Genomic DNA, 24,665 nt, shown 5'->3' with positions numbered 1-24,665 from the left:
GTGCATAACCCACTGGTGTGGATTAACCTGCCTTCATTAAAAAAAAGGAAATTATCAGATAAGTAGTAATTTCTCCTAATGGGTCGATTTTAAATGCCATGCACACCCAAATACCGAGAGACATGCGTGGCTGGGTCACACACGCGCAGAGCTCATTTTCAAAGCTGCCAATCCACGCACATATCTCCCGGTACGCACAGAAGAGCTGGGGTCTGGACGGGGGCCAGGGGGACAGTGCCATTAGGTGCTATCCCGGTGAAGTGCGTGCCAGCAGCCGGCCGACACTCAGAACTTACTTCTGCTCGTCAAAGCAGAAGAGACAGCTGAGGGGGGGGGGGGGATATGATAGAGGTCTTTAAAATCATGAGAGGTCTTGAACAAGTAGATGTGAATCTGTTGTTTACACTTTTGGATAATAAAAGGACTAGGGGTGCACTCCATGAAGATAGCAAGTAGCACATTTAAGACTAATCGGAGAAAATTCTTTTTCACTCAACGCACAGTTAAGCTTTGGAATTTGTTGCCAGAGGATGTGGTTAGTGCAGTTAGTGTAGCTGGGTTCAAAAAAGGTTTGGATAAGTTCTTGGAGGAGAAGTCCATTAACGGCTATTAATCAAGTTTTCTTAGGGAATAGCAACTGCTATTAATTGCATCAGTAGCATGGGATCTTCTTAGTGTTTGAATAATTGCCAGGTTCTTGTGGCCTGTGGCCAGGTTCTTGTGGCCCAGCATCCTGTTGGAAACAGGATGCTGGGCTTGATGGACCCTTGGTCCTGACCCAGCATGGCAATATCTTAGGGTAGGTAGGTGGGATTTGGGGATAAGGGAGGAAGGATAGGTAGGGGCTTAGGGAAGTTCCTTCTCAGTCTGCTTCTTTATTGGAGTGGACTGGGAGGGAACTGGGGAAAGACCTATTTGCAGCAGTGTGTGTTCATTAAAAACTCTGCCCCCTTGCACGCACGAGTCGACACCCACACATGCACGCGCATGTATAGAATCGGGCGCACGTGTGTGCACGGGTATTGTATTTTATAACATGCACGGAGCAACACACGCATGTTCTAAAATAGGCGCGTCCATGTGTGCGCACCGGGAACTGCACACCCATGGATTCCCGCGCATATTTTTTAAAAATTTACCTCTTAACTTTTCACAAAAAGAAGAAAAGACCTCAGGATGGAGTATGTAGGTGACTGAACACTTAAAGGTGAATTTTAAAAGCCCGGAGCGCACCAAAATTGAGAGATGTGCTCACAAGTCAGGTTTGCTCACGCGTCTCTCCCGCAGCGCACGCATTTCAAAACTTTTCCAAAAGTGGCAGGGCATGGGCGTTTTGAGATGTGCGCGTATCTATTTACGCGTCTTGTCGTGCGCCCAAATCTACTGCCATATAAGTTTACTTCTGCTATGTAAGATAAAAAATAAAAACAAAGAGCTTTTTTCAAGGGTTTATAGGGTCTGGGGTAATTAGGGGATGTGCAGACATTCAGGGGGGTTTTGGAATGGGTGAACTGGTGAAACTGGCAATTCCCTGCTTAGGCAGTAGAAGCGGGATTTACAGACCTAGGCACGCATCCACCTAAAATTAGGTGTGCATGGCCAGGCTGTTTCATAGCATGCGAGCACATATGCGTGCAAGTTAGAAAATCATTGTGTCCCTGGGTGCGCGCATACCAGTGTTGCACCCTGGACTGGTCTGAAACTTAGTCTTAGAGCATACCAACATGTACAATCTTCGGTCAGAAAAATCCTTCACCTCCTGTTAGTTCTTATTTAGAAAAATGTCTTGATTAAGCATACTTTTTTTTCTATTTTGAAATAAGATAAAAATTAGTTACTGTGTTCAAAAAATATTTCACGCTTTCCTTCAGTGTAAAGAAGGAACATTCACTTATCTTTGTGAACAAGTCCCCCATTTTAAGAGTGGCAGATCAGATTTCTTGCAGACGAGCCTGCCCCAATATATAAAAAAAACTAAACAGGAGGTGGAGGTTTTTTGACCAATGGTTATCCATATTGGTGTACACTAAGTGTTCAGTCACATTCTGAAGTCTTTTCCACTTTTTGTGATTATAAAAGTATTTATGTTAGTGAAGGTTGCTTTGGTTTGGGGTTTCGTCTGCTCCTTCACTTGCCTCTTTCTGTGGTGCAAAGTACAGTCAGATGCTGGAACAAAGCCTACCACAGACCTGGGATTGGGGAGAAGATTCACCTTTCAGCAGGACAAGAGTCCTAAGCACAAAGCAAAAGCAGCAATGAAATGTCTCGGCAGGAAGAAAGTGACCGTCTCCAATGGCCCAGAAAATCTGTGGCAATGCTTTAAGACTGCAGTTGACAGATGATCCCCAGCCAACTTGAGAGCTTGAGTTCTTCTGCCAAGAAGACTAGGTAAAAACCGCACCATCCCAAAATGCCAAGTTGGTAGACACTTGGAAAAGGGGCTTCTACCAAAAATTGAACGTTGTACAATCAAGACTTTTGGGGTTTTTTGGTTCTTAATTACGTCTGGGACATTTCTGTCATAGTTCTTTAATGATAAGAACAGAGGATGTTGGGTAGATGGTGAAACTCCTACTTTTAATGCATTTTGGTATTTTTTATTTTTTTTTAGAGCAGAATGTGAAAAATGCAAAAGGGTGTATAGAATTTTGCAAGGCACTGTAGACCAATGACCTGTAATGTATACACATAGGGGTAGATTTTAAAAGAAGCGCGATCAGCCTACTTTTGCTTGCGCATCAGACTCAAGCAAAAGTACGCTGGATTTTAGTAGATACGCGCGGAGCCGCGCGTATCCACTAAAATCCTGGATCGGCGCGCGCAAGGCTATCGATTTTGTATAGCCTGCGCGCGCCGAGCCGCGCTGCCTCCCCCCGTTCCCTCCAAGGCCGCTCCGAAATCGGAGCGGCCTCGGAGGGAACTTTCCTTTGCCCTCCCCTCACCTTACCCTCCCTTCCCCTACCTAACCCACCCACCCGGCCCTGTCTACAGCCCCCCCTTACCTTTGTCGGGGGATTTACGCCTCCCGGAGGGAGACGTAAATCCCCGCGCGCCAGCGGGCCTGCTGCGCGCCGGGCCGCGACCTGGGGGCGGGTACGGAGGGCGCGGCCACGCCCCCGGGCCGTAGCCACGCCCCCGTACCCGCCCCCAAAACACTGCCGACACGCCCCCGGAACGCCGCGACGACCGGGCCCGCCCCCCGACACGCCCCCGACACGCCCCCCTCCGAGAACCCCGGGACTTACGCGAGTCCCGGGGCTCTGCGCGCGCCGGGAGGCCTATGTAAAATAGGCTTCCCGGCGCGCAGGGCCCTGCTCGCGTAAATCCGCCCGGTTTTGGGCGGATTTACGCGAGCAGGGCTCTGAAAATCCGCCCCATAAAGTAGATAATACAGTGTACATTGCAATTGAGCTTGGCCATTTATAATTACAATTATCATCCAGCTGAAGTAAAATTTCATTACAGGAGGAACTTAAAGAACGTAAAGGAATTACATAGGAAATATGGCATTTTTAGAGTTAACCATTGCCTGTCATATCTTTTCAATTTCCAGCCTTCATGGTTCTTGGATGCGTTTAACTTGGGACATCATCCTTGGTTATGTTATTTAGCCTGTGATTGATCTGTTTTCCATACGTTTGTCTTACTTTTTTTTCAACCTAGTTATACTGTTTATCTCTATAGTGTAGTTTTTAAACAATTTTGTTTTAAACCTGGTGCTGATGGATTCCTTGGATGCCCCCTAATTTTTGTATTATGAGACATGATAAATAGTTGCTTATTTACTTTCTTATTTATTTATTTATAGTATTTATATTCCATCTTTTGGCTCTTCAGAGCAGATTACATTCAGGTACAGTAAGTATTTCCCTATCCCCAGAGGGTTTACAATCTAAGGGCCAGACTTTCTAAGACTTTTCTGCTCTTCTGTCTCTGACCCCCTAAATATGGTGCCTGAGGCAATGGAGGGTGAAGTGACTTGCCCAAGGTTACAAGGAGCAGCGATGGGACCCTGGCTTCCCTGATTCGTAGACCACCACTCTAACCACTGGGCTGCTGCTCCTCCACTCCACTTTCTTCACACCTTTTTTGTTTATATAAATGTTATAACCACCTAGGAATGTTGATAGGCAGTCTACAAATTTGAAATAAAGCAATCAATCTTATCTCCCCTTAGTCAACTTTTTTTTGCAAGCTGAAGTCTCTCTCTCTTTTTTTTTTTTTTTTGTCGTGTCTTTTTACATGGAAGTTGATCCATACCGCTAGTCATCTTTTTTGCCAGTCTATGTACCTCACCTGATACTGTCTTTGTACTGGTTTTCCTATAGTCAGGCAAAGTGTGATGATCTCAGTTTGTGACCCTTCATGCCTTTCTTGAGAAAATAGATTTGAAGTTGACTGTGAGCTTCACACATTATTTTCAGTGTTTTAGTTTGGTTTTGTAAAAAATACCACAGTGGGGGGTGAATAGAAAGAAACATTTCAGAAGGAGAAAGGATATGAGAGCTGAACACTTATTTTCTTGAATAGATGGAACCTATTCCCTCATCTGTTTAAAGAATCAGAATGCACTGTAGTTAAAAAGTGCCTCTGCAATTAATGTGTTACAAGTTCTAAGTAATAAGTAGCCTCTCCATAGAGGTCTGACTGGCTGTTCTTTTTTTTAAACGTGCAAACTTGTGTGTTAATCTGAACATGGTGTATTTGAGCATTGTTACTGATTTCCTTTTTTTCCTCTCTTAGATAATGGCCTGGATGTTGTATTTTCTTCTAACTCGAAATGCGGAAAAGATAAGTCAAAATCAAACGTCTCGTCGACAATTGTCTTCCATTGCAATGCCCTGGCAGGAGAGGGCATCCCAGAATTCCTGCATGAGACGCTAGACTGCCAATACCTGTTCTCCTGGTACACGTCTGCAGTCTGCCCATTGGTGTACGGTGCATTCTTTCTTCTTTTATTTTATCTCAACTCCTTAGCTGACTGATTATCTATAACAGTAATTTAGTTTTTTCCCAGTCTCTGGAGTAAGGGGACGCTCTCTTGTATCTAAAGAAGAAAGTGGCCTTGGACTTCAAGGGCTGAAGGCCTTAATCCTGGTGTCCAGGTATCCTGTTTACATGTCTGCCCTGCGCATGGTCCATTCTGTATGTCCTAGCCTCCAGGGCAATGGACATGAATGTAGTACCTTAGGCACATATCTACATGTATCTCACTCAGTTCGCACTCCTTTCAAAGTAGTTCTCTCTATCCAGTAGTCTACTGTCATAAGGCTATGTTCTTTCTCTCTCTCATTGGAAACCAGGAGCCTGAACAGGTGGCTTTTCATACTTGTCTCTTGTAGGAAATGGATTTAGTCTCTCCTTTATGGTTATTTCACACTGTAAGCATGAAGCTTATAGCATGGGAGTGGAGTTATGATCTGGTACAGGAATCCTAGGGGAAAACCAATAGGGCCAGAGCCAGCCATCTAGCATGCCAGAAATCCTGACTTCTACCTTGCGAGAAGGCAGCCTGGGTGGTGGTGGTCAACGTAATGTCTTCAGCTGATATGATAAGCTGAGGGAATCTAGTCACTCTCAAGTACCCTGGTAAGTGAGTCAGATTTGATCTGGGGTGAAGTTCCTTCTGCAGTACCTAGCAGCAGTTCCAATGGTCGACACCATCTTCATACAGATGAATGTTTTGAGTTAACACTCTTGAGATACCCCGAAGCATAAGGACTGCCAAAAGTGGCCTTTGCCCTAATAGGAGTTAGATTGGACACCTCTATGTGGAAGTTAGATCAGCTCAGCAAAGCTCCAAGACAATCATGCTCTTCAGATGAAAAGGGAAAGGCAAGAGCTCCCAGGAATGTTGGATATACCTCATCCAATGTTGGATATATCTCATCCAAGTTCTTATCACCCTGTTATATGTAACTGCCTTTTCAGCACCTTGTTATAGTTTTGTTTACTATGCACCCCTGTTTTATGTGAACCAGCATGATGTGACTGCTGTCTCGAATGCCGGTATATAAAAATTTGAAATAAATTTGAAATAAATATATGGATATATACGGACCTGAGACCATAAAGAGAGTCTGGTTGAATACCTTGACCCTATGAGTAGTGGTCCTACAAAATTTATATTCCTTTTTTGAAGCGAGACAGCTTGAATGAGTTTATAAAAGAGATACCAGGTACACCATCATTTGTGATATGTTGTTTACATTTCGGTTACTGGAATACACGTGTTGTGTCAGAGGGCCTTTTTGTGTGATGGATATATGGTAGAACCATGAGTGGCATTCAGTTTCCTGCATTTGTTCCCACCAGAAGCCTGGGCATCAAGTTGTGAAATGCAAGCAAGAGTGCACCTTCACCCTTTCCACCAGTAAGAGGATTTTTCCCTAGAAGATCTCTTCCATTCTTTTACAACATTGGCTGTTGAGAAAACCAGGATTCATAGCAAAGATGCTTAGTGTTGGAGGGTTACGGTCTTTAGTCACGCGAAAAAGGACCATATAGTTACCTCCCTTAGTGTATGGATCCTCTGCAAGCTCTTTCATTACTCTCTCAGATGGGATACTTTCTTCCAGGAAGTCAAGAACACAAGTCCTTTGCTGCAGAAGGTCTCATTGGAACCCAAGTTTAGTTTTATTTTATTTAAAAATGTATGTACTATCCACTGATCCCAGTGGGTAACAATACATACAAACAAAGTAAGTAAAACAAAAATAAAATAGATCTCAACAGAAAAAATAAGCTGGCCTCCCTTTCTCTTGAGCTTTGTCAGGTAGTATCTCTGAGTCTTGTTGTTGAACTCTGTCTCCTTTGTGGCCTTAGGGAATACTGGGTACAGAGATGATCTTGGCTTTAAAATTACCACTTTTCGGAGAGTAGTGTTCCACTTTAGTTGGAATCAGGCTTTTCTCACTTATGACAGTGACAAAATTGGCAGTGTAGGCCAGGACAGGGACAGAAATTCTTGAGTCTGTTGTATGTTACCTTGGAGATATTTGTAGGTGACCAGTTCCTTCTGTATTTTGGGTTAGGTCTTTAGTTTATTAATGTATCCTGTCGAAACACAATGATTTCTAAGGCATCAGTTTCAGGAGGAATCAAGGAAATGAGCAATTCAGCCTTCTTCAGGAGTTTTCAGGGGCGCATGAGTCCTTGTAGGCAGTCAGAACCTGTCTTTCTATAGGGTAAAGGGAAGGTAATGCTTGTCTCCATTGTATCCCTGCGCTAAGCATTTCAGTGTGAGTGTGTAGCCCAGGAGAAGGTTACACATTAGCTGCAGGAGTTCTGAGAGTTATCATGACTTCCTCCCACCCAGTCTAGATGGAACTTGGGTATGTCCCACTTGTCTGGTCTGGACTAGCATGGATGAAAACATAAGACTTGCCAAACTGGGTGAGACCAAAGGTCCATCAAGCCCAGTATACTGGTTCCAACAATGGCCAATCCAGGTCTCAAGTACCTGGCAGGATCCCAAGGGATAGATTCCATGCTGTTTATCCCAGGGGTAAGCAATGGACTTCTGCAACTCCACCTGGAACTTGTCCAAACCTTTTTTATCCTCTGTATCGCTCCATGGTGAGACTCCACCTTGAATACTGTGTACAATTCAGGTTGCCGCATCTCAAAAAAGATATAGTTGCGATGGAAAAGGTACAGAGAAGGGCAACTAAAATGATAAAGGGGAATGGAACAGCTCCCTATGAGGAAAGACTAAAGAGGTTAGGACTTTTCAGCTTGGAGAAGAAACGACTGAGGGGAGATATGATAGAGGTGTTCAAAATCATCAGAGGTCTAGAACGGGTAGATGTGAATCGGTTATTTAGTCTTTCAGATAATAGAAATACTAGGGGGCACTCCATGAAGTTAGCATGTGGCACATTTAAAACTAATCGGAGAAAGTTCTTTTTCACTCAACGCACAATTAAACTCTGGAATTTGTTGCCAGAGGATGTGGTTAGTGCAGTTAGTATAGCTGTGTTTAAAAAAGGATTGGATAAGTTCTTGGAGGAGAAGTCCATTACCTGCTATTAATTAAGTTGACTTAGAAAATAGCCACTGCTATTACTAGCAACAGTAGCATGGAATAGACTTAGTTTTTGGGTACTTGCCAGGTTCTTATGGCCTGGATTGGCCACTGTTGGAAACGGGATGCTGAGCTTGATGGACCCTTGGTCTGACCCAGTATGGCATCATCTTATGTTCTTAATAGTTTTCACCATATCTTCTCGCGACGAATTACAGAGCTTACTTATGCATTGAGTAAAAAAATATATATTTTCTCTTAGTTTTTAATGTATCATTGTATGTCCCCTAGTCTTTGCACTTTTTGAGTGAACAACTGATTCAAGTTTACTCATTCTACTCCACTCACTATTTTATAGATTTCTATCATATCTCCCCTCAGCTGTCTCTTCTCCAAGCTGAAGAGTCCTAACCTCTTTAGCCTTTCCTCGTAAGGGAAATGTTCCATCCCCTTTACCATATTGGTTGCTCTTCTCTGTATCTTTTCTAATTCTGCTATATCGTTTTTGACATATGGTGACCAGAAGTGCACACTCAAGATGAGGTCACACCAAGGAGTGATACAGAGGCATTATGATATTCTCTGTTTTATTCCCCATTCCTTTCCGAACAGTCCCTAGCATTCTGTTTGCTTTCTTGGCTGCTGCTGCACACTGAGCAGAATATTTCAATTTATTATCAGCAGTAATGACTAGATCCTTTTCCTGAATGATGATTCCTAATGTGGAACCTTGCATTGTGTAGCTATAATTTGGGTTACTCTTCCCTAGTGCATCACTTTGCACTTGTCCACATTAAATGTAATTTGCCATTTGCACGCCCAGTCTCCCAGTTTTGCAAAGTCCTCTTACAATTTCTCACAATCCTATTGTGATTTAACAACTTTGTATAATTTTGTTGCATCAGCAAATTTGATCACCTTACTCATTGTTCCTATTTCCAGATCATTTATAAATATATTAAAAAGCAGTGATCCCAGAACAGATCCCTAGGGCACTCCACTATTTACTTTTCTCCATGAGAAAATTTTCCATTTGGCCGTACTCTTTGTTTTCTTTCTTTTAACCAGTTTGCAATGCACAGTAGGATACCACCCCCATCCCATGACTTTTTAATTTTCTAATAAGTTTTGCGTGAGGAACTTTATCAAATGCTTTCTGGAAATCCAGTTACACCAGCTGGCTCCCATGTTTGTTTACGTTTTTAAAAAAATGTAGCAGATTGGTGAGGCAAGATTTCCCTTGGCTAAATCTGTTAGCTTTGGCCCATTAAACTATACCTTTCAGTATGTTCAGCAATTTTGTTCTTTAATATAGTTTCTACCATTTTGCTTGGCGCTCTCTGGTCTGTAGTTTCCTGGATCACCCCTTGATCCCTTTTTATAAATTGGCATTATTTTGGCAACCCTTCAGTCTTCAGGTACCATAGATGATTTTAACTATAGTTTATAAATTACTTATAGCAGGTCTGCAATTTTATTTTTCAGTTCTTTCAGCACTCTGGGATATATACCATCTGGTCTAGGTGATTTGCTATTCTTTGGTTTGTCAGTTTGCCCTAGTACATCTTCTAGCTTCCCTGAAATTTGCTTCAGTTGCTCTGACTTATCACCTTTGAATATCATTTCTGGCATGGGGATATCTCTTACATCTTCCTCAGTGAACCAAAGAATTCATTTAGTCTCTCTGCTATGGCTTTGTCATCCCTAAGTGCCCCTTTTACCTTTTGATAATCTAATGGTCCAACTGACTCCCTCGCAGGCTTTTTTACTTCAAATGTACTTGAAACAATATTTATTATAAGTTTTTGCTCCCATGGCAAGCTTCTTTTCAAATTTTCTTTGCCTTCCTTATCAATGCTTTGATTCTAACTTGCCAGTGCTTAACGCCGTTCCCAGTTTTCTTCATTCAAATTCCTTTTCCGTTTCTTGAAAGATGTTCTTTTAGCTACTATAGCCTCGCCTGCCGTACTGGTAGTCATTTAGCCTTCCTTCCACCTTTTCAAATGCATGGAATACATCTGGGTTGGGCATTTAAGATGTAAACTCTTCACCTTTGCAGCTGCTCCTTTGTTTTTTCCTAACCATTTTCCTCATGTTATAGTCACCTTTTTGAAAGTTAAATGCTGTCGCAGTAGGAAGGTGAAATCTAATCTTTCTCCTAGGACAAGCAGGATATTAGTCCTCACAGATGGGTGACATCAGATGGAGTCCGGCACGGAAAACATTTGTCTTAACACCAAACAGATATAATTTAATACATTAAATTTACCAATCTCTGTTCATATCCCAGAAGTAAAAGTTGATTACAAATAAAGGGGCTGATGTAGTAAGCTAAGAGGATAACTTTAAAGCAGCTTCACACTATCCGCTATAGAATTTTATAAAATATGCATAATTCTACCATGCAATATGCACACGTACATAGGCTTATACACGAATGCTGACAAGCATTGAAACCACGTATATGAATGGATTGAGCACGTGCAATTTACCCACCTATATTAAATAAATGCATTTGTATATTTTATGTGTGAAACTAGGATTTACCTACGTAAGTCCTGATTTAATGCATGTCCGTCAGTTTTCAAACATGCGAGCGTCGAGGCAATTAACCAGTTTACCGATTAGTCCCGGCCTCCAGTTCATCAGGACCCTCCTGGTTCTTTAGCCTGAACTTCCCCCAATCCGTCCAGACCTCCCACCCTGTCTAATCGTCTACACAGTAAACGCATTTAATATCACTTACAAGTGTAAAAAAACACGAGGAAGCTGGGAAATGTACATGTGTAAGTATCTTTTAAAACGGGAATTTGTGCGCATAACTGTTAGCACCACCCCAGACCCTCCCTAATTTTATACTCATACGTGTGCGTGCGCGTGTGAACACGTGTATTTTCAACTTTTATAAAACACAGAGTATGCAAGTAGAGGGTACTTATGCATGTATATGCTATAGTTTACACATGTAACATTTTGAAAATTCACCTTTAAGTGTTAGATATTTCAGTGTACAATTTTAACATTGACCCATGACTAAAAATGTCTGCATTTAAAGGAAGCAGTTCAGCTTATAACAAACTCCTCCTTAATGATGCAGTTTTTCCTAGCCCATTAAAAATGGAAGTTATAAAACCCACAGTACTTCTTGGATTAAATAGATATTCTAGTTATCAGTTAGTACTATAATTCAGCATGCAAACCATTTCAAGGTAATTGATGATCTCTGAAGAGAACTTGATGAGGAGAATAACTCACTTAGTTTACTTGGACTTTCCGCAGCTTTTGACAGTTTATCGCCAGGTGTTGCTTGACTGATTTTGAGAGAGACTCCTATCTGAGATAGTCTTACAGTGGTTTAAATTGTTCCTGATAGTTGGCATGAGATGCAGATGGGAAAAAGGCTTTCTCACAGGACAGCAGGATGGTAGTCCTCACATATGGGTGACATCATCAGGATGGAGCCCAATCACAGAACACTTTTGTCAAAGTTTCTAGAACTTTGACTGGCACCAACCCTGCATCCAGCAGGGGTCCCCCTTCAGTCTTCTTTTTTCTGCGCAGCAGTAGCCACGCGAGTTAAGGAGCTCGTCAGAGATTCCTGACAGGAATTTTTCCTCACGGAACTTTTTCAAAACATTTCAAATAATTATACCCCACAGGGGTCCCCTTATCGATACCTTTGCTCCGCTATCGAATGGTAAGTATTTTACCAGCTTGCGGTCGATTCCCGTCGAGTTTTTCCCTCGCAGCCTACCGGCCATTGACCGCACCGCAACTAGATTTTTGTTGAGACCATGGCGTCTGGTTTCCGTCGGTGCCCTGACTGCACTCGAACAATGTCCATCACTGACCCTCACACGGTCTGTGTGATGTTTGGGGTCTGACCATGATGTCCTTACTTGCACCAAATGTGCCCAAATGACATCAAAGGGTTGCAAGGCTAGGCTGGAGAAGATGGAACTTCTCTTTTGTTCAAAAACCCCAACTCCATCGATAGCTTCAACGTCGTCCAAACGCACCAGCACCAGGAAACCACTGCTGCCTGACCTGCTTCGACGACTCCGCAGGTGTTGACCCCCTCTGTTCCTCCTCAGGAGAAAGACCGAGGAGAACATTGAGAAAAACATCGACACCGCTATCGAAAAGCTCAGGCCACTGATAGAGGCAAGCCCTCGGCATCGACGTTGTCTGAGCCACAGACAAAGAAGTTCCAAACAGAAAAGGACCCATCCTCTTCTGTTTCTGGGTCACCGAAGCGTTCCCCCACCTGGACAGGTGCCTGGAGCCGCTACTCCACTTTCACCGGTGGACCCTCTGGCTACACCAGTGCTGCCTCCTACTCCGGAACCGGGTATCCATGCCCCAGATTTCCGTGAGGAATTGGATCGAATGATCCAAGAGGTAAAAGCACTCTAGGGATTCAAACCTCCATCGATGCCGGTGCCGGTTCCCGAGCCGGCCACTGATCCGATACCCAAGGTGCTTGCACCGCTATTGACAAGAATGGATGTGTTAATCGGTGCCTTTCCACCGATGGATCCGAGGGAACCGATGGCCCTGATTCCTTCCTCACCAATACCCTTGTCATCGGAAGAAGAAGAAGAAACACCGATCTCCATTCCGCCCATGGGAGTGCTGCCATCGATATCGACGATAGCTCCATCGATGCCTTTGATGCCCCCATCATTGCCTTCGATTCCGCCTCTGAAACCATTGATGTCTAGGCCCGGGCCTTCCGGGGTAACACAGTTACTCCCTTCTGATGAACATATGGGAGCTGGTGATGAGCCGTACGATCATCCCAGGATACCGATGATCTTCCTTCACAGCCCTTTTCTCTTGATAAAAGGAAGCGTTCTCCTCCAGAGGACTTGTCCTTTATCAACTTTATAAAGGAAATGTCTGAAACTGTTCCATTCCAGCTTCAGACTGCAGAGGACTCTAGGCATCAGATGCTGGAGCTTCTCCAGTTTCTCGATGCTCCAAATGAAATCATGTCTATCCCTATTCATGAAATACTTCTGGACCTTTTAAAGAGAAATTGGGAGCACCCTGGCTCTGTGGCACCTGTCAACTGTAAGGCAGATGCCACCTACTTAGTTCAGTCAGCCCCTGGCTTTCAGAGAACTCAATTAGATCATCACTCAGTGGTTGTGGAGTCAGCCCAGAAGAGGGCACATTGCTCCAAACCTCATTCTTCCATTCCTCCAGGAAAGGAACAAAAATTCCTGGATGCATTTGGAAGACGTATATTCCATGGCTCAATGCTGATCTCTCGCATTGCTTCCTATCAATTTTACATATCCCAATACAACAGGGCCCTGTTCACGAAGATTCAGGAATTTTCTGAAGCCTTACTTCTGCAATTCCAGGACCAGCTTCATGCCCTAGCACAAAAAGGCCTAGATGCTGGCAGACATGAAGTACGATCTGCATATGACATCTTCGACACCGCCTTCAAAGTTTCGGTGGCAGGAATTAGTGCGAGGAGATGGGCCTGGCTAAAGTCTTCAGACCTCAGGCCAGTACAGGACAGTTTAGCTGACTTGCCTTGTGCTGGGAATAATCTTTTTGGAGAAAAGATTCAAGAAACAGTGGAGCAGCTCAGGGACCAAGAGACTCTGCGCCAGCTCTTCTTACTGCCTTCGATCTCTCTTCCTATTCCAAAAGATCCTTTAGGAGAGACTCCAAGAGACAAGTCTACCGGCCTTCTAAGCTTTACTAAAAAGGCCAATCCAGGCAACCTCGAGTACAGAAGTCACAGCCAGCCTTCCAGCCAGGTCCAGCGTCTGGCTTTTGACTCCTCCCTAGAGAACAGTTCCCAGCCTCCACTTCCGGCCATTCCTGTCGGAGGCCGGTTGTGCCACTTCTCCACACCATGGCATACAGTCACCACAGATCAGTGGGTACTCGCTGTAATAACCCAAGGTTACCACTTCAACTTTCTCTCTGTTCCACTGGATTCCCCACCTCAGCTGACGTGGGGAACATCCGACCACTCATCACTCTTGAAGCAGGAGGTCTCCCTCCTCCTCCAGTCCCGAGCAATAGAGCCAGTGCCCCTCTCCCAACAGGGGCAGGGGTTCTATTCCTGGTATTTCCTAATACTAAAAAAGTCAGGTGGTGTTCGCCCAATACTGGATCTTTGCACCTTAAACAAATACCTACAAAGAGAAAAGTTCAAGATGGTGACCTTGGGTTCTCTTCTTCCTCTTCTCCAAAGGGAAGACTGGCTCTGCTCTCTAGATCTCCAGGACGCCTCCACACGTATTTCAATTGCTCCGTCACATCGCAGATTCCTGCGGTTCCTAGTAGGCCCAAAACACTTCCAATATCGAGTGTTACCACTCAGCCTAGCATCTGCCCCATGAGTCTTCACCAAGTGCCTCGTAGTGCTAGCTGCCTTTCTCAGGAGTCAGTGTCCACGTCTACCCCTATCTCGACGATTGGTTAATCAGGGCTCCCACTCAGCATGCTGCACTGACGTCTCTACGTCTCACGTGCCATACCCTGATCTCCCTCCAACCTCGGCTAGGGTGCACATGTTGCAAACCTGCAAACTCAGGGCATTTGGTCTCCAGAGGAAGCCAAACACCAAATCAATTTCCTGGAGCTTCGTGCAATGAGATATGCTTTCAGGACTTTTCAGGATCACCTTTCCAACCAGGTCATCCTGATTCAAACAGGCAACCAGGTGGCCATGTGGGACATCAACAAGTAAGGGGGAACGGGCTCCTACCTCCTGTGTCAGGAAGCTGCACAGATATGGGCGGAAGCCCTTTCCCACTTGATGTACTAATGTTTTATGGAATTCAGCTATTATTATATTGTTATATGTACACGCAACTGCGTATTTTTGTTCTATGTGCACCGACGTGATATCTTTGATGAGCGGCGGTATATAAAAACCAATAAATAAATAAATAAATAAATGTACCTCAGGGCCACCTACTTGCCGGGAGTGGACAATGTGTTGGCAGACAAGCTGAGTCGCACTTTTCAACCGCACGAGTGGTCCCTCAACCCCACTGTAGCGGACTCAATATTCCAATGTTGGGGTTACCCTCACATAGACCTCTTTGCGTCAATTCACAACCGCAAAGTAGGGAACTTCTGCTCTCTCACTCGCAGCAAACACTTTCAGCCAAGAGATGCTTTCTCCCTCTCGTGGGCCAGCGGTCTCCTTTATGCATATCCTCTACTTCCACTCATTTCAAAGACTCTCGTGAAGTTGCGAAGGGACAAGGGACTAATGATTCTCATAGCCCCTCATTGGCCATGCCAGGTCTGGTTTCCAATTCTCTATGACCTATCAGTACACCGGCACATTCCTCAGAACAATGGCTGCCTTCGTCACCCCAACCTCCAGGCCCCTCTCCCTGACTGCCTGGATGTTGAAAGGTTAATCCTCCAACCTCTTAACCTTTCAGAGCCGGTTTCCCGTGTCCTAGTAGCTTCACAAAAGCTTCCACAAGGCAGTCTTATTGTTACAAATGGAACAGGTTTATGGTATGGTGTACTTCCATGTCCATTGATCCCTTCACTTGTTCCACACCGAAGTTTTTGGACTATCTCTGGCACCTGTCAGAATCAGGTCTCCAAACTTCTATCAGGAACATGTCAGTGCGGTAGCCGCCTTCCATAAAGGTGTCGGGGATGTACCTATTTCAGTACAACCCCTCGTAACACGCTTTTTGAAGGGCTTGCTCCACCTTAAACCTCCACTGCGCCCTCCAGCCCCTTCCTGGGACCTCAACTTGGTTTTGGGGGCGGCTCATGAAACCGCTGTTTGAGCCTCTCCAATCCTGTTATCTCCACCATCTCACCTGGAAGGTGATTTTTCTTTTGGTGATCACTTCTGCTCGCAGAGTTGGTGAGTTACAGGCCTTAGTCACCTATCCGCCTTACACTGAACTTCTGCATGATAGGGTAGTACTCCGCACTCACCCTAAGCTTTTGCCTAAGGTAGTATCGGAGTTTCATATCAGTCAATCCATTATGCTACCCACTTTCTTTCCCAGGTCCCACTCAAACCCAGGAGAACGGGCTCTGCATACCCTTGACTGTAAATGTGCTCTAGCATTTTATCTAGACCGTACAGCTGCCCACAGGAAATGCACTCAATTGTTTGTTTCCTTTGATCCCATGAAATTGGGTAAACCTGTGGGTAAGCAGACTCTTTCCTCCTGGTTAGCGGACTGTATTTCCTTTTGTTACCAGCAGGCAGGCATTTCGCTTCAAGACCGTGTTAAAGCACACTCTGTCAGGACCATGGCAACATCAGCAGAGCACCTACGCTCTGTGCTGTTTGCTGACATCTGTAAGACTGCTACCTGGAGGTCTCTCCACACCTTCGTAGCCCATTATTGTTTAGACAAGGTTGGCGGACAAGATTCCATCTTCGGCAAGTCTGTGCTACGCAACCTATTTGCGAACTGAGGTACCAACATCCTTCCACCAACCCGGTAGGGTTCAGGATGCCCTCTACCAAATTCCACCCCAGTTGTTGTGCCTGTTGCACATCTTTGGGTACATTTGGTGCATTGCACGGGGATCCTCAGCTTGGTACTCACCCATGTGTGAGGACTACCATCCTGCTTGTCCTGTGAGAAAGCAGAGTTGCTTTCCTGTACAGGTGTTCTCACAGGGCAGCAGGATGGTAGTCCTCACGAAACCCGCCCGCCACCCCGCACAGTTGGGTTCACTTACGATTTATTATTTTATTTTTCGTATGTACTTTTACTATAAGACTAGACTGAAAGGGGACCCCTGCTGGCTGCAGGGTTGATGCTATGCTGGGCATACCCAGTAGGTGCCAGTCAAAGTTCTAGAAACTTTGACAAAAGTGTTCCGTGATTGGGCTGCATCCTGTTGATGTCACCCATTTGTGAGGACTAACATCCTTCTGTCCTGTGAGAACACCTGTTACAGGTAAGCAACTCTGCTTTCTTCCCTCTGGAAACTGGAATATAGGGTCCTGCAGGGCACTATATTATCATGGATTTTATTTAATATCTTCAACAAGACTGATTCAATGTATAATATTAAATATTAGGTTTATGTGGACAATATCTAGTTATCTGTAACTGTGGAGGAGCAGTGATCGGAAGGATGATCCCATTTGAACCAGTATTAGTATGACGCTGGTTACATTCCCACAAATTGAAACTTGATTCAGAGATTCTGACTTGCTATGAGTTAGAAGAAATGAGAAATATAAGATTGATGCTCTGCCAGAGTTAAGCTTACCTCTCCATTAGGGAATATGTGCAGTGTGGTAGGGTAGGGTAGTTTAGCTACAGGGCTAACAATGGAGTCTTAGGTGTTAACCGTTTGCAGGAATTTCTTTTCCCTGATGGGGGATGTTGCACTGCAGAGGGGCAGTTATATGTAGTCATCTCCGCTGGTTGAAAAGAGGGTGCCTAGGGGTTCAGCTTCGGAGGAGGCCTTCCCTCCAGCCCTGAACCAGTGAGGGAACTGGTAATTATCTAGAGAGAAGTATAAAGGAAAGCGGGGTGAGCGAGTAGACTGCATGCACTAATTGATTGGAAAGACCCATGCTGTGAGTATAATTTAGTACATGATAGGGGGGTTCTTCAAGAGTATTAGGAAACGAGGCTAGATTACTGTACACGGTGTGACACTCTGTGCATGAATTCACTGGGTTCATATGTATTTGTGCTGATATATTGCAGGGGTGTTAGGCTAAATGAATTATGATTTTTTTTTTGTTTGGGGTGAAGGAAAATATTTTTCTTCACATGCCCCTATCCAAAACAAAAATAGTAATATGAAAAACTCTTCCCTTATGATTCTGCCTTCTGCCACCATTCATAAAGAAATGCATTCTGTATTTGTATGCACTTGTAGACATCAATAGCTTAAAAATATGGAACACATCTAAATCATAAGAAGTTGCCATACTAGGTCAGTCCAAGGGGTCCATCAAGCCTAACGTTTCACATCTTTGACGATCATATTCTGTGGAAGCAATTGCCTTGCCTTAATTTCTGTGTATTGGAGCAGAAAGTCGTGTGTTTTTGTTTCTTTTATTCAGTGGGGGTGTGTGGTTATGCAGGCACAAGAGTGCGAATATTAGCTAAAGGTTACTTCAAAAATTGTATTTTCCACACAGTTATTTTCAGGTGGGGGATGGACTTCTTTTTATTTCAATTACGGCAATTTTCTGACCTTGCAATTCACCGCAGTTAAATTTAGAAAGTAATGTTTTGCTGGTGTCGAGATGCTTCCTCCTGGGACCTCAAGCTATAGAAAACGTTGAGGCACCTCCTCAGGACCATGACGTTGAGGCACCTCCTCAGGACCATGACAGTTCAGTAGGGCTGGGGCCCTCTGAAACTGAGAGAATGCTGTATGGATTCGGGTCACCTCTTTCAGGTGATGCCGTAGCAGTTTGGGAAGCAGAAAGATTTGTAAAAGAGAGAACTGTATTTTTAGCTTTCCGTTTCTTAAATTCCAGTGGTACTTACCAACTTTATTTCTGTTTCTGGCAGGAATGATAGTATTATAAGGGAAGAAGAAAAATCTGACAAGGAAGATAAGGCAGGCCTGTCTCTAAGAAGCCAAGCCGTTGGTGCTGTGCTGGGTGTGCTGCTGGTCATACTTACTGCGTGCTTGCTTATCTTGTTGCTTTACAAAAAAGAAAGACGGTAAGTGAGGAAACTGATGGTGGGGATTTCTTGTGTAAGCCTTCTATCTTTTATCACCTTGACCTTCTCTATCTCTCTATCCAATTGGTGCGAAGGGTGTCACTCGAAATATATATATTTCAGTTTTATATGTGAAATAAGTTTTCCATTTAGCCTTTTGAGAATGTAACAGTATCCTGAATACAATAGTAAGGCGGTTACAGCTTTAAGATGTCTAGGTAGAAAGGCCATGCCATGCACTGTTACGTTTGGCTAGCCGAGAAGTAAGCCCGCAATCAGCCACTCTTCCAACTCATCCCAACACCTTCAGTGACTTCCCGATGCAGCAGGAATGCCACCATTATCCAGCGGGCCCCAGCTCATAACATGGCTGCCATGTTCCTGTGCCTCCTCAGGGTCTCCTTAGGTGCACATCAGCACTTAAAGGGCCAATGGCAGGAAAAGCTCAGTGGCACCAATTGATGATAGCAGGCCCTGACTACTTATAGCTGCCACAGCAAGAGGTTTCCTACCTTGTGAACAGCGTGTTGCTTCTGCATTCCTGAGTTCCTGCGTTCCAGTGCTCTCTCATCCAGCCTTGCCTTGCCTCATCTATTTATTTATTTATTTAGGTTTTTTTATATACCGGCATTCATGACAACAGTCACATCATGCTGGTTCACAGTAAAACAGGGGTGCATGATAAACTTCAAACTGGAACTATGGTGCGGAAAAAAGCAGTTACAAATAACAAGGGTGGTTGAACTGGGTGAGGAGAGAAACGAAAGGAAAGGTTAACGTTGGCTAACGATAATTACAAATAGTTAACATTGAAATGGCTGAGTTTTATGTATTGATGGTGAGAGGTTAAATTAATTGGAGTCTGGAAATGCTTGTTTGAACAGCATTTCTAGCCCTCCCCTGCTAGTTACGTCCAGTGTCTCATTGTGTGTCTTCATCTATCCTTGGCTTGTTCTCCGGGAACTGACCATAGTCTTGAACCTGACCATATTTTCCTGCTGCCTGGACCTGATCATTGTTTTGAACTGACTATGCTTGCTCGCCACCCGCTCCGACTCCTGACCTATTCATGATACTCCAGTCTGCTGCCTGTCTTGACCCCGGCGTGTCCTTGCTCTTGTTCTCTCACTGTCATCCAGGTTCTGCTGGCTGCCAGTACCCAAGGGCTCAAGCTGCTGGCAAGGTGGCTGATATAAGTGAAGCTCCAGACTGTCATGCTTCAGGGTGCGTTCGCCACCTGTCGGCGTAGGCTTCATAGGTTCACCTATGAGGCTGTGTCAACTATGCCACAGCGCAAAGGGCTCACTCCCAATCCACTGATCATACGATGTGGGCCTATGTGACCACAGCAACACTACTGGAGGTTGCTTTAAAAGTCCAATCCTGTTTCTATTTCAGAGAGTGACCCATAGTGTTTTGGAGACTTTAGAGTTGGATCTTTTACATGAATGAAGTCTGCAGGCCTAGAGCCTTGGTGAGGAGCTAGGAGTTGGATGAGAGATTTGCTGCTAGCTCTCATTCTGAGAGCTGGTTTGTTTTTTTTTTTTGCAATTTTGCTTTGGTAGGAAGTTTTTATCTACTCTTCCTTTCCAGGAGAGAGGTTGCCAAAGTCCTGGATGAAAGCTTTTGGTCCTCTGAGCTTCTGATCCCTTGCAAGACCGGACATGTGGAAGTGTTTTTTGTTAGTAAGGAGTTTTGTTTTCAGTGGCTGGAAGTTGCCTTGTGTTTTGGGAAATCTTTCAGTTCACCCTCTGTGTCGCTCAGCCTGAGAGATTAAGTGCCAACATGTTAGAAATTGTTCAGAGGATTGAATACCAATCCAGTGCCACAGAGGGAGGAGAAGATAACCATTCAGCTACCCATCCGGTGCTCACCCAACAAAGTTGAAGAGGTGGTGCCTGCCCAGTTCATGAAAGAGGCTAGGAGAGAGGTGAATTTCACGATCAGGCAGTGAATTCCAGGTATCAACAAGGGGAAAACTAAGTAAAAGAGAAGAACCTTGCCAGCTACCATGAGGGTGGCCCTATAGGCCAGGACGTAACAAGGAAGACACCATTTAGAGGTCCCAAGGAACACACACAAATATTGGAAGCTAGTTTTGTTTTATGGATGCATCCAGAATGAAATATCCAGTGTGGCAGTAAAGTTTTATGTTGGAACACCAGCAAGGATTCCTGACTCTTTGTTGGCACACTACAGGTAGACCATCAGCACCTTGGACCCTGAACATTGATCCTTCTTAATCAGAAAATCCACACCAGGATTTGGAAGTAAGTCAGGGACTTAATCCTGGTATTGAATGTTGGTTCCTTTATCCATAGGAAGAGCCTATAAAGGAGCTATACACAACCATCCACAACGATATGAAATTCAAAAGGGCATGGGATAAACACGTAAGATTTTTAGTGGCTATAGGATGGAAATGAAGAACCGAAATAACTTTTGGTGTAACATTTCTGCATGGGAGTGAACTGCACAGGACAGCGGTTGCAGCTTTAAACACTTGCTGGGCGGACTAGATGAACCATTTAGATCTTTTATCATATATTATGTTTACTATGTTACTCCATGTTCAATATACTACCCTTATAAGGCATTTTCTAACTGAATTGTTTGTGTAATAATTGGACAAGCTTGGGAGAAAATTGAAAAGCCGCTGAATAAATTTGGCTTTCCATCTCATCCTGCTTCACTAGTCCAGTGAGTCCTTATAGGTGGGTTGTATCTCCTTGCCAGCAGATGGAGGCAGAGCACAGACTTTCTCTGTGATATCACCACGGAAGCTCCAGCATACTCTGCCTCAGCAGATGGTGGCATATGGATCCGGACACTAATGTTGCTGCAGACCATGTCCCTGGCTTTGCCAGGAGAGCAAGCCCAGTCCCAGAAGGACTTGGTAGAGCCTGGGAGGGGAGAGGAGAGTTTCTCTCATAGTTCTCACTCAAAAAATAACGGGGAACTTTGGAATCAGATTTGCAGCTTGCTAGTCCTAGAGAGAATCCTTTAGCTGATCCCCTCTTCTGCCTGCCTTTCTCTTTACATTTTTGAAGAAAAAAAAAAAGAGGACCTCTGAGCTAGGGTTTGGTATTGACTGAATCTGTGCAGGGATTCTCTGGCAGCTCTTCAGGTTTGCGGCAAACCTGCTTGCAATCTTCTACCAGCAGGATAACTCTCTGCTGCAGAGGAGGAGGGGTTACTGTGCCCATCGGACTTCAGGCTAGGTCTGAGCATAGTTTCAGCATTTCTGTAGGGTTTTTTTCCCCCTTCTGTTAGGATCTGCTGTTCCTAAAAGTCCCAGGTAATCCTTTGATGTCTTACCCCCATCCCCACCCCTGCTGGTGGTGGAGCAGCTTCCAGGAGATCCTGATGACTATATTGACTCTGTGAGCATTGCTTCTATGGAAGAAGATAAGGTCTCCTCTGATAGGATGATGAGATTATTCGTATCTTTTGCAAAGAGTAACTTGTGTCCCTCATAGGCCAAGTGGGCTCTTGCCTCCACATAGCATATTCGGTTGTGGAGGAGACACCAATCTGGGACCCTATTATCAAAGGGGGTCTGTAAGTTCTCCAGGGCTTTTCCTCTTAACTCTGAAATTAAGGAAATGTTTTTAGCAGAGTAGGAAGTCCCTGAGTGTGGTCTCGGGGGTGTGCGGGGCCTTCTTTACTTATGCAGTCTGGCTCCGGAGACTGTTCAAGGTCTGTTTTCAGTTGCCTCGGGTTGATGCCTTAGTTACAATGGTCACAAGACATACTACCATCCCTGTTGTGGACAGTACTTCCCTTCGGGATCCACAGGATCAGCATATTAAAAATCCTCTCAAGCATGTGTTCATCTCCATGGCTTTGGCATTCCAGATTTCAGTTTGCAGTGGCTTTGTGATCGAGGAACTTTTGCGCTGCATCCAGCAACTTCCTGAGAATGACAATATGGCTAGAGTGAAGTCTGTGGTGGCCTTTTTTAGCTGATCCCCATTATTTCTTATGAGTGTTTTCCAGATCCGGTGGCTTCTTTGGTGGAGCCAGGAGGCTCCTCTGGCTTTGTAACTGGTCTGTGGACTCCTGGTCAAAATCTAGATTAGGTAAGCTCCCCTTTTAAGCGCAATCTGTTTTTTGAGAAGGACCAGGCAGCAGCTGGCCAAGAACATTGAGGGTCCTAAGACCCAAAGGCTTCTGGAGGATAAGCCCCGTTCTTTTCCCCAGTGTAATTGATGCTGATGCCAGCGCTGGGACTTTAGACATTGTTGGTCATGAAGACAATCCCTTTTCTTCTTTTCAGAGCTTGCAGAGTTCTAATGAAAATGGCTGTTTGTTTCGCAGTTTCAGAAAGTAGAGGTAAGAGTTAGCCTCCACTGATGCCGCTTGGGCCTCTCTGGTTTTGTGTTGTGAAGGAGCATTTTCAGTTCTGGGTGCTTCCCTTTGGACTGGTGACAGTGCCACGAACTTTCAAAAGGTAGTAGCAGTGTTTTTGTGCAGAGAGAGTCATCTTGGTGCATCCCTATCTGGACGATTGACTAATCCGTGGGGCCCTTTCTATTGCTAGCCCCACTACCTGGAATGCAATTCCTTTCTACCAGATCTATGACAATACAAAAGAGTTTAAGAAAATCCTAAAAACTTTTCTATTCAGGCAGGCCTTCCAAGAATAAACCCTTTCCTGTGGTATTTTCTTGGCAGCCCAGAACTTTGGAGGGCACGGGAAATAAATGCTTTTAAAGAAATAAATCAGAGCTCAACCTTAACAAGAAAGATATACCGGCATCCCGCAGAGTGGTTCAACTTTTAGAAAGCTTGGGTTGAATCGTCAATTTTGCGAAGAGCAGCTTTACTCCTTAGGTTCTGCATTATCTTGGGGAACATTTCATCATGGAGCTAGGTGTATACCTGACAATGGAACAGATGAACAACTTAATCAGCAGGTGAAAAGTTTCAGAACTCTAGCAAGCCCAAGGGCCTGGGACTATCTTCAGCTTCTGGGCTTCATAGCAGCTGCCTTGAGCCAGGGCTTACAAGTTACTCTGCTGTCTCAGTGGTCACCTCAGTCTCAGGAGTATGAGGTCTGGCTCCCCTTGCCAATGTCGATAAAGGACATCCTTTTGTGGTGGATGCTTCTTTGGACTCTGATTGGGGGGGGGGCAGTTTGGTGACCCCCACCTTGGATCCTGCTCACGATGGTTGCAGGTTTGACTGGTTGGAAAGCTAATTGCTGGGATCAGGTGATCAAAGAGCTCTGGACTCCAGAGGAGAGGCATCCTGATCCATCAATCATCTGGAGATCAGAGCGATAGATCTGGCTCTCTGTCATTTTCTTCCTTTGCTCAAGAGGGTAGCAGTTTAAGTGTTGTCCGACAATGTGGCAACAGTCACCTACATGAACAAGCAAGGTGGAGCCAGAAGTCGGGGAGTGTTGGAGGAGATTAATCTTCTCTTTTGTTGGTGGTTCATATTGCTGCCCAAGAAAATGAACAGGCAGACTATCTGAGCTAGGATGCATTGCTTCATGTGGTTCACAGAAGGGGTTTGCCCTCTTGGATCTGATGGCCACTTGCAAGAATGGACCCACAAAACAAGAAGGGAGGCGATCTATGACAGCCGTAATGGTATCAACAAACAAGATAGATGCCAAATGTCCTTTGTGAATATTTATTGTCAATATTTTCAAAGGACACTTGCAAGAATGGCAAGGCTCCTTGATTCTTCAGTCATCACAAAGAATTTGGCTTCAAGGGCATAGAAAATCTGGTGCAGCCTTGACCGAGGGAGAGCCCTCTTTGTCTTCCCTCCTTGGCCTGTGATTGCAAAGTGCTAAACAGGCCAAGGCCCCTCAGGTGATCATCATGGCACTGGATTAGCCCCAGAAACCATGATATGCCGATCTGATAGGGTTTCAAGTCAAACCTCCTTTCCATCTGCCAGATGCTCGGGGTCTCTGGTCCAGGGTCTGATTTGTTATGGGTAACCCTTCTTCA

General features: G+C 44.7%; 1 protein-coding gene across 3 annotated transcripts in view; it reads left to right on the top strand.

Moving 5' to 3' along the window:
- Window positions 1-24,665, top strand: part of IGF2R (insulin like growth factor 2 receptor) — a 315,579-nt gene that overhangs the window by 279,005 nt on the left and 11,909 nt on the right. For all 3 annotated transcript variants that reach the window (XM_029596695.1, XM_029596693.1, XM_029596696.1), the window contains exons 45-46: window positions 4,744-4,933; window positions 18,541-18,696. In XM_029596695.1, coding sequence (XP_029452555.1) covers window positions 4,744-4,933; window positions 18,541-18,696 — 346 coding nt within the window. The remainder of the gene's footprint in view (window positions 1-4,743; window positions 4,934-18,540; window positions 18,697-24,665) is intronic.

The sequence above is a fragment of the Rhinatrema bivittatum genome, chromosome 3 (genome assembly GCF_901001135.1).
Source record: "Rhinatrema bivittatum chromosome 3, aRhiBiv1.1, whole genome shotgun sequence".
NCBI classification, from domain to species: domain Eukaryota; kingdom Metazoa; phylum Chordata; class Amphibia; order Gymnophiona; family Rhinatrematidae; genus Rhinatrema; species Rhinatrema bivittatum.
This window is presented reverse-complemented; position numbering and strand designations above follow the sequence as displayed.